Source organism: Aquarana catesbeiana, linkage group LG08 (assembly GCF_042186555.1).
Source record: "Aquarana catesbeiana isolate 2022-GZ linkage group LG08, ASM4218655v1, whole genome shotgun sequence".
Lineage (NCBI taxonomy): Eukaryota > Metazoa > Chordata > Amphibia > Anura > Ranidae > Aquarana > Aquarana catesbeiana.
In genome coordinates, this window is record NC_133331.1 from 283,154,498 (window position 1) to 283,164,432 (window position 9,935).

Genomic DNA, 9,935 nt, shown 5'->3' on the forward strand with positions numbered 1-9,935 from the left:
CCTCTCATATGCTCCATATCAGAGCTGTCATTCTCCTTCTAATGGTGACATGATATCATGAGAATTATAGTTCAAATCATGTTTCTGCAACATTTTCTGACAAATAAAACCCAATTCATGTAAATGTATCGGATTGATTATACAATCTAGATGTCGCCCTGTGTCCATTCCCTCAAATCCCCCGGTAGGAGTTGGCGGCACACCGATTATAATGTAAATCCAGCAATAGGAGTTCAATGATCTAATGCTGATCCACATGGAACATCTAGAAGTAATGATCGCACCGATCCCAGATGTGTCCGGAGCAGGGAGGACAATGCTGGGGGGACACGATTCATTGTCTGCTCAGCGATCTGTCCCTCCATGTTAGTACAGAATTGTGCTGGATGGAACAAGCTGTACAAGTCACCTTTCTACTTGTTATTCACTAAAGAACGGAATAATCCGATCAGTGAGATCGGAGGAGGATTTTCTGTCATCTCATTTCCTGTATTATGGAGACGAGCATTCCAATGTCAGAGCTCCTAATTCTTACACCGAGAAGAGTCTCTAATCTGTGATTATAAAAATATGTATGAATAATATTTTCTCTTTTTGGTAATATGGAGATCTTGTATGATGTGGAGGAACTCCCCTCCCCCACCCCACACAAAGAAGGTAACTCTACTAACACAGATAACGGGCAGATCTTGGCGGGCATTTTAAAAATGCCGCTTTTTTTTAAAGTAAACCAATCATGAAAAGGGGCGTGAGTTAGTTGTCCAATCAGAAGGCAGTGATGTGTATAAATAGACGCCGCACAGCCCGTGTTCTCACACTTGTTTCTTCTGGAGATTGGAAGCATCGATCAGCCATGGCAAGAACCAAGCAGACCGCTCGTAAGTCCACCGGAGGGAAAGCTCCCCGCAAGCAGCTGGCCACCAAAGCCGCCCGCAAGAGCGCCCCGGCCACCGGCGGAGTCAAGAAGCCTCACCGCTACAGGCCCGGCACCGTGGCTCTCCGAGAGATCCGCCGCTACCAGAAATCCACCGAGCTGCTCATCCGCAAGCTGCCCTTCCAGCGCCTCGTCCGAGAGATCGCCCAGGACTTCAAGACCGACCTGCGCTTCCAGAGCTCCGCCGTCATGGCTCTGCAGGAAGCCTCCGAGGCTTATCTCGTAGGACTCTTCGAGGACACCAACCTCTGCGCCATCCATGCCAAGAGGGTCACCATCATGCCCAAAGACATCCAGCTGGCACGCCGCATCCGCGGAGAGAGGGCCTAATATACCCCCCGACCAACATCCTCATCACCCCCCCACACAATACAAAGGCTCTTCTCAGAGCCACCACATCCTCCTCACAAAGAGCTCCATACTATCTCATCACCACTACATCCTACAAATACTCCTCACCACATCTCTACACCCCCCATCACACCGCACTCACATCTCTAACATTTCTAAGATGATTACAAAGTAACAATTCACACTTCTCTAGGAAGGAGATCTTTTCTCGTGCCGATCTCTTCTCACCACAATACAATATATAGGAGAGGAGAACAAGACACCTTCCTAGAAAGATTCTCTTCATATCTCTAGACTTCCCTCATCATTACCAGGAGATCGGGAAAGAAAACCTGTTCAAGAGAAATACAAAGTCATCTCCTCCCCTCCTGTACACAGATCCCGGGATCACCTCTTTCTCAGCTCCGGTGTAGAAATCCTACAACTGACTAGTAAGAAATCTCACACTCACTATTCATTCTTCTGTATGAAGACGAGATTTCCTCTCCCCGATCTATCACAGGAATCTCTCCTCTGCTATTCTACAACTTTCTCCAATCTTCTCTCACACCGATCACATTGTTACACCTTCCCATCAGCACATCTTACACTCTTTATTTCTTTTCATTCATCATCTACAGAAGACAATTATTGGCACCCTGGAGACAGTTGTACATTTATCATTCCAATCGTCAAATTATTTGATATGTCAGCCAATCAGCAGATAGTGGAAGGTGTTTCGCACACTCACTGTACAGATCACTATCTGTTGTGAAAATATGGAATTCTATTCTATGACAGTGAAGAGTCCATTCTCCTCATAACACAATGTTCTTGTTGCTGATCATTCTAACATGTCCGATCAGTACAATGATTTCCCTCATACCGATCACATGAAATATTGAAGATCCTGAACGATCATCTAGAAAGAGGAAGTGTGAATGTCCCCCTCCCCCGGGAGATCCCACAGACTGTGCGGGAATTGTCGGGGACCTCCAGGTCTCCTATCTGCACATGACAGATGTGTGTGGGGTGGGGCCCCTGAAAAGATCCTTTATAGCAGGAGGGATTTCCGATCTACAGGATCTCTAGTAATCATTTGTGGGATTTGTCATAAAATGTAATCTGAGATTCCCTTCAAGAGATAAATGTACGTGTGATGGGAACATATCATCTCATCTAGATTGTGTGTAAAGTCTATGCGGGCCCTGGTGGGTGTGGCTGTTAGGAGGAGGTGGGTGTAGGTAGGTAGGTGTGGCTCTATTAGGAGGTGGGTGTAACTCTGTTAGGAGAAGGTAGGTGGCTCTGAGAAGAGCCTTTGGGGGGTGGAGATGAAGGAGTTCTCCGGCTACTGCCGCCTTCCTTTATTTCTTCTTCGGAGCGGCCTTCTTGGGCTTGGCTGCTGTCTTGGGTTTAGCCGCCTTCTTAGCCGGACTCTTGGCGGCTTTTTTCGGCTTGGCTGCAGCTTTGGGCTTCTTTGTCGCCTTCTTGGCGGGAGAAGCTGCAGCCTTTGCCGGTTTCTTGGCGGCCTTCTTGGGGCTCTTGGCTGCTTTGCTGGGGACTTTCTTCTTGGGGGACTTGGCTGGCTTCTTGGCGGCCGCAGGTTTCTTGGGCTTGGCCGCAGCCGATGGCTTCTTCTTGGTGACTTTCTTGGCCTTGTCGCCCTCTTGCTGCTTCTTGTTGATCTTGAAGGATCCGGAGGCTCCATGTCCTTTGACCTGGACGAGGCTCCCCTTAGTCACCAGCGCCCTGATGGCGATCTTGAGGCGGCTGTTGTTCTTGTCCACATCGTATCCTCCGGCGGTCAGGAGCTTCTTGAGGGCGGCCAGGGAGACCCCGCTGCGCTCCTTGGAAGCGGCCACGGCTGTGACGATGAGGTCGGACACGCTGGGACCGGACGGCTTCTTGCTGCCTTTCTTGGCTCCTCCGGCTGCCGCCTTCTTAGTCGCCTTCTTCTTGGCGGCGGGCTCCGCTGGAGGAGCGGGGGATGGGGCGATCTCAGTCTCCGTCATGATTCTCAACGAGCTTTTGAAAATAGATAAATATCGTGTGTGGTGCTCTGGCTTATATAGAGACGTTCTGCACTACTATTGGTTGATATAGAACTTGCCTTCTGCACTGCTATTGGTTACACGTTAGACACGCCCACTGACTTTACTCCAGTGTTGGGGAATCTTCTCTCTCTTGTTGTGTTTCCCTGATAGAGAGAAAAACGATTATAATAAGAAACGGAAGGATGTCCAATCTTCATCGGGGACCCGATCTGCTCACTGGACTGTCACTTATCGATCTGTCACTTACCGCTCTCATGATCTGCTCAGGAGGCTGAACACAGAGGCTGCAAACACATCCATCCTCCTGAGTGTGTGTCCCATTCTTCCTTCTACCTGCTTTTCTACACACATTCTCATCAGAAAACAATCTTCTCACATCTCCCAATACAATCATCTTCACATTAGATGAGTGAAGAGTGAAGATCAGGAAACATTTCCCTCTAATGCAGAACTCTGCTCATCTATAGCTGAGTAGAAGGAGCCTGGAACAAAAACATCAGCCGGAGACCTGAGATCCTTGTGTGATGTGATGGGGGAGATTGTTAGAGATACAAAGGTGTCATCTGATGAGGACATGTCATATTTCATGTACTATTTATTATTCTTTCCTCATTATGACAACTGTAAGTTTGTAGCCACTGCACACAGCAGACTAGTAAGGAGTTTATTCTGGTGGTGATGTATCATTATTTGCTCATTAATCATAATGATAAATATATTGCCATTCAAATACTCTGAGTAAGATTATTGCCTCATTTCACTACACAGCTATATAGCCTACTCAGAAAATATACTGTATAAAGAAGAAAAAAAAAAAAAAAAAAAAAAAAAAATATATATATATATATATATATATATATATATATATATATATATATATATATATATATATCCCCCAAAGTTCAGTAATCATTACTTTGTGTCAAATTCCATTATAGTCTATGGTGGGTCAAATCTTGATAGTAAATCTTGGTCATTTGTAGTGATAGATTTCTTTCTAGGACAGGGGTCTCCCAACTTTCTACCCAAAGGTTCAGTTTAATATTCTGCAGACTTTATGAAGGGGTGGGCAGCGCATTGTTGGTGTTAGTGGAAGAATAGTGTCCCATCGTTGGTTTCTGTGGAAGGAATTATGTCCCTACACTAAATGTGTGGTGTCAGTGAGAGGAATGGTGACTCATCATTGGTGTCAGTAGAAGGAATAGAAACCTATCATTGGTGTCAATGGCAGGAATTATGCCCCTATTGGTATTGTCAGTGGGAAAAACTCTCCATCATTGGTGTCAGTTGGAGGAATAGTGCCCCATCATTTGTGTCAGTAGGATGAATAGTGTCCCATCATTTGTGTCAGTGGGAGGAATAATGTCCCATCATTGGTTTCATTGAGAGGAATAGTACCCCATTATTGGTATCAGCGGGGAAAATAGTGTTCCGTCATTGGTATTAGTGGGAGGAATAGTGTCCCATTATTGGGGGTCACTGTAAATAATAGTGTCCCATCATTGGTGTTATTGGAAACAATAGTGCCCTATTATTGGTTTCATGAATAGTGTGCAACCATTGGTGTCCATGGGAGGAATAGTGCCCCATCCAGGGAAGTCAGCAGAATTTGTTTGGGCCCCTTATACAGCTTTAGGCCTGTGCCCCCCCCCCCCCCCCCGGGCCTGACAACCAACAATTCCCAGTGCCGCTCACTGTCTGTCCCACCAAATCTGCCCACTGGCCATCCCACAAAGGCCCATCCCATGTCCTCCTCCTTCTCCATCCCATGTCCTCCTCATCCTCCTGCAATCCCATCTCCTCCATCCCATGCACTCCTTTCTCAAGTCCCATCTCCTAGATCCCACATCCTCTTCCTTCTCCAGTCACATCACTTACATCCCACATCCCCATTCTCCCACAGTCTTATCTCCTTCATCCCATGTACTATTACTCCAGTCACATCTGATCCATCCCACACCCTCCCCCAGTTCCATTTCCTCCATCCCATGTCCCCCCCTCCTCCTCCAGTCCCATATCCTCCATCCCATTCCTTTTCCAGTCCCATCTCCTCCATCCCATTCCTCCTCCACTCCCATCTCCTCCATCCCATTCCTCCTCCAGTCCAATCTCATCCATCCCACATACTCTAATGCCGCGTACACACGGTCGGACTTTTCGTCTACAAAAGTCCGACGGACGCCGACGGACCAAATACGGCGGACAATTCGACCGTGTGTGGGCTTCATCGGACCTGCAGGGGACTTTTTTGGTCGAAAATCTGACGGACTTTAGATTTGGAACATGTTTCAAATCTTTACGACGGACTCGAGTCCGGTCGAAAAATCCGCTTGTCTGTATGCTAGTCCGATGGACAAAAACCGACGCTAGGGCAGCTATTGGCTACTGGCAATCAACTTCCTTATTTTAGTCCGGTGTACGTCATCACGTACAAATCCGTCGGACTTTTGTGTGATCGTATGTAGGCAAGTCCGTTCGTTAGAAAGTCTGCCGCAAGTCCGCCAAAAGTCCGTCGAAAGTCTGTCGGACGGGCTGTCGGACTTTTGTATCCGAAAAGTCCGACCGTGTGTACGCGGCATTACTTCAGTCCCATCTCCTCCATCCATTGAGTCAAGGGAAGAGGCCACGTTGGCAGGTGCTTTGCCAGACAAAGTACCCTGAGCCTGGGTGAGAGAGGAGGATGAGGACGGCTTGGTCATCTACTCGACCAAGTCTTCCACATGTTGCGGCTCAACATGGCCAGCTGCTGAAAAAAAAGCCAAGCGTGTCCCACGGCCACATGCTGATGAGGATGCACCATGTCCACGACCAGCACTGTTGCCTCTAGACACAGAGCCTGCTTGCCCTCTTTTATTGGCTTGTGACTGTCTGCCTCTCTTTGTTGGCCTTCCAGACATACTAATGGCCTGCAGTGAGATGTAGCTGCACAAAACTGGGATGTATATATATATATATATATATATATATATACCGATTATGCTGCAGCTAGCAGAATCAACTGCCTGCCTGTAGTATTATTAGTATGAGAACAGGATCTGGCTAAACTAAATAAAGTGTGTGTGTGTGTATATATATATATATATATAAATAACACCTGGGATGCATATATATACACAATACACTGTAAGTGCAGCTAACTGACTCGACCTGCCTACTCTTTCTAACTTAAATCAAATGACACTGTTTCTCTCTCTGTCTATCTCTCTCTCTCAAGCCGGAACACACTACAAAGGGCCGACGTGCAGGCGGCCTTATATAGTGTGGGGCGTGTACTAAACCCCCTGAGCCATAATTGGCCAGAGCCTCATTGGCTTTGGCCAATTATGGCTCTCTGTACACACAGCGCTGTGATTGGCCAAGCATGTGGGTCATAGTGCATGCTTGGCCAATCATCAACCAGCAATGCACTGCGATGCCGCAGTGAATTATGGGCCGTGACGCGCCACTTGAATTTGACGCGAACTGTGCATATCATTCGTAATTTGGCGAACGACCAAACACACGATGTTCGAGCCGAACATGGGTTTGACTCGAACACGAAGCTCATCCCTAGTCTATAGTATGCCCTTAAAGTGGCACAGATCTCCCATGTTTAGAACAATACCACAGCAAAATAAAATTTCTAAAGGAAAAAAAAGTAATTCAAAACTGGCTGCGGCTGTAATGTATTGTCGGGTCCTGGCAATATGCATGAAAATAAGTGAGAAAAACGGTATAGGTCCCCCCAGCCCATTACAAGGATCTTTGGGTCTGGTATGGATATTAAGGGGAACCCCGCACCCAAATAAAAAAAAAAAAAAAATGGCATGGGGGGGCCCAGTCACTATATACTCTGAACAGAAGTATATATACTATACGGCCTGCCCTAAATACTCTTTAGAAAATTGGGCCTTAGGCAGTGGTGCCACAACACTGTAACCCCTTACAGTTACGCTAGTTGGGCACAGGAACGGGCCCTTCTATGAAATATTATATTGATTATTGTAATTACATGCCCCTGTTAAACAGGGGCAGAAAATTTGGGCCTTAGGCAGTGGTGGTGCCACAACTCTGTAACCCCTCACAGTTACGCTTGTTGGGCGCAGGAACGGGGGCAGAAAAACTGTGCCTTCATGGTGGTGGCACCCTAAACCAAAAATATTGTTGGAAGCTAGCATCATCAAGATTGAGGAGGAATAGGATAGTCACTCAGCATAGGCAGTCTTCAAGGGATCCCACATCCTTAGAAAAATCAATCAGTTACATCAGCTTCAGGTGCTTGATAGCTGCTGCTGATCCAAGACTGATTGATTTTTATGAATGTGGGCCTATCAACGGACTCTGTGGACAGGCGCACTCTATGATCTGTTACAAACCCTCCAGCAGCACTGAATGTGCGTTCAGAAAGAACTCTGGATGCAGGACAGGCCAGTAGATCAATTGCATATTGAGCGAGTTCTATATGTCTGATCAAGCATGTGGTGCTCAAGCGGCTGCTGTTCTGGCCACGCTTGATCCGCTTTAGACATAGGTTGCAAACAGCAACGATCTGCTGCACACGTGTCAAAAAAGGCCCACACCAAGGAACTTTTCAAAATCGGGGGGGAGTCAGCAGCGCCCTGCACCTGTGGAGCTCTGCGGTGTGATGCAGTAGGGTGACTGCCCATAAGCTGCCCCCTAGAGGACATCCTGCTTCGTTGGAGTTGTGCCTCCTCCTCCCCCTCCTCTCTTCTATCAGGCATCCAAGTAGAGTCAGTGACCTCATCATCCCCTCCCTCCTCGTCACTGGAACAAACTTGGCAGTATGCTGTGGCTGGGGGAACATGACTGCCAGTTTCTAGTCCTTCTTGGGCACCCCTCTCTCTAGGCTCACGTTACTCCCTTCCTCAACCTGGGAACCAACATTGGAGCCTTCAAATCACTGCACATCCTCCATCAGCATGTACTCAACACTGTGGGCAAATAGTTTGGGGGATTCCTCCGTTCATGATGGTGGGGCTACGAAAGGAGTGACTGTGGTCTGACCTATCTGTGCATAGATCCTGACGGTGGTGTAGTAGAACCTGTTTCCTGTCAGATGGTACCCTCTGAACCAGTTTCTGGATACTTATAATTGAGACTTATCTCTCTGCAAGGTATGGCCGTCTGTTTAAATGTATCTATCATTTTTTTTTCTTGTATATATCCACCTGCATTATGGTTATTTCCTGTTGACAAAATCAATTTTTAAATGTACAGTGGTATATCACCATTTTAAAACCTATATGTTCTATTTTCAGACAGTGAGGTCCATTCTCTTTATTGTTACTAGCACAAGGCTGTCTCCCAGGGGCCATACATCATTGTCTAAATATTAAAATTTTGCTACACATTGTGGACAATCTCTCAGACTCATATTTGGACTATTTTACTGATGGGTGCCTCAATGCTTGGTGGGCTTTGAAGCCCATAGTTGGCTCCCCTCCCTCTTTGGTACACTCTTTGCGCATTATTTTGCCCCTGTCCCTGGAACCGTCTGGGTTTTCCTGCTCCTCTCTTACTAGCAGATTGAGCTGGCCTGACCTATCTGTGCATAGATCCTGACGGTGGTGTAGTAGAACCTGTTTCCAGTGGGATGGTACCCTCTGAACCAGTTTCTGGATACTTATAATTGAGACTTATCTCTCTGCAAGACAATGAGGTCCGTTCTCGTTATTTGCTATCTGTAGAACCTTGACTGTATCCTGAAGAAGCCTAACGGTGAAACACGTAGATACACAAGGGCTCACTGCACATTATGTATCAGTATACATGATTTTAAATTTTTCTGTACTGTTCTATTCATGTTGTGTATTTTTCAATAAATAGTGTTTATTCTCATACCTCTTTGTTGTTTCCTATGCCTTTAGAGTCCAACCTAGGTTTACTGTTATAGTACACCCTTTTTTTCCCTTGTTCAATCAGGGAAAGAGTGAAGTTTTCTAGATGGGAAAGGAAAGTGAGGGGTTTGATCTCCCGGACACCTTTCTAGTGCCCCAAGAAAAAAAATAAGATATTAAGCATTGAATTTCGACCCGGCGATTATGGTCTCAAAAACTAGGAAGGCAGACTGGACATTGCCAATACTAAGGTGGTCAGCTGGAAGAGATGGAAGTTATCTCTGAGGGAAAGGGTTGATCTGATTAGGACTTACCTGATTCTGATCTTCTTGTACAGTATGTCAGCTTTGTCTGCATCTTGCCAGTGTCTTTCTATGCTAGGGTCAGAAGTGTATTCTTTCAGATGCTGTGGGGGATGAGACTGAACCCCATCAAGAGGAATGTCACCTATCTACCCAGGAGGGAGGGTGGCTTAGATATGGTCAACCCAGTTATTTTCTTTTCACTGCTTTTTCTCAAGTTGGTGAACATTGGTAATATGCTTGCAGTGGAACCTCCTGGATGTGTAGGCATATTTAGATCTTGGTTTAGGACTTTTCTACGACTTTGGGAAGAAGGTGGCCAAGTTAAGAATCTAAGGGGTCATCATGGTCAGCTACCAGCCTATGTCGCTCTGTGTCTGAAGTTACTGCAGCAGTGGTGATTGTCGGCTGAAGATATCAGTTCAGAGGAAAGTCCTTATGAGCTAAGTCTTGAGCGCAGACTTTCATGACCCACTGG

General features: G+C 46.5%; 2 protein-coding genes across 2 annotated transcripts; one reads left to right on the forward strand and one right to left on the reverse strand.

Annotated features, from left to right (window-relative positions):
- The first annotated feature begins 820 nt into the window (after nucleotides 1-820).
- LOC141104649 (histone H3) lies at nucleotides 821-1,268 on the forward strand. Its single transcript, XM_073594314.1, has one exon. It carries the CDS (start codon nucleotides 854-856, stop codon nucleotides 1,262-1,264), a length of 411 nt encoding a protein of 136 aa, XP_073450415.1. The 5' UTR covers nucleotides 821-853; the 3' UTR covers nucleotides 1,265-1,268.
- Nucleotides 1,269-2,518: 1,250 nt separating this feature from the next.
- LOC141104646 (histone H1.01-like) lies at nucleotides 2,519-3,308 on the reverse strand. Its single transcript, XM_073594309.1, has one exon. It carries the CDS (start codon nucleotides 3,274-3,276, stop codon nucleotides 2,629-2,631), a length of 648 nt encoding a protein of 215 aa, XP_073450410.1. The 5' UTR covers nucleotides 3,277-3,308; the 3' UTR covers nucleotides 2,519-2,628.
- Nucleotides 3,309-9,935: the final 6,627 nt, after the last annotated feature.

Coding starts and splice junctions, on each gene's coding strand:
- LOC141104649 (XM_073594314.1), top strand. CDS start 854: ATGGCAAGAACCAAGCAGACCGCTCGTAAGTCCACCGGAGGGAAAGCT.
- LOC141104646 (XM_073594309.1), bottom strand. CDS start 3,276: ATGACGGAGACTGAGATCGCCCCATCCCCCGCTCCTCCAGCGGAGCCC.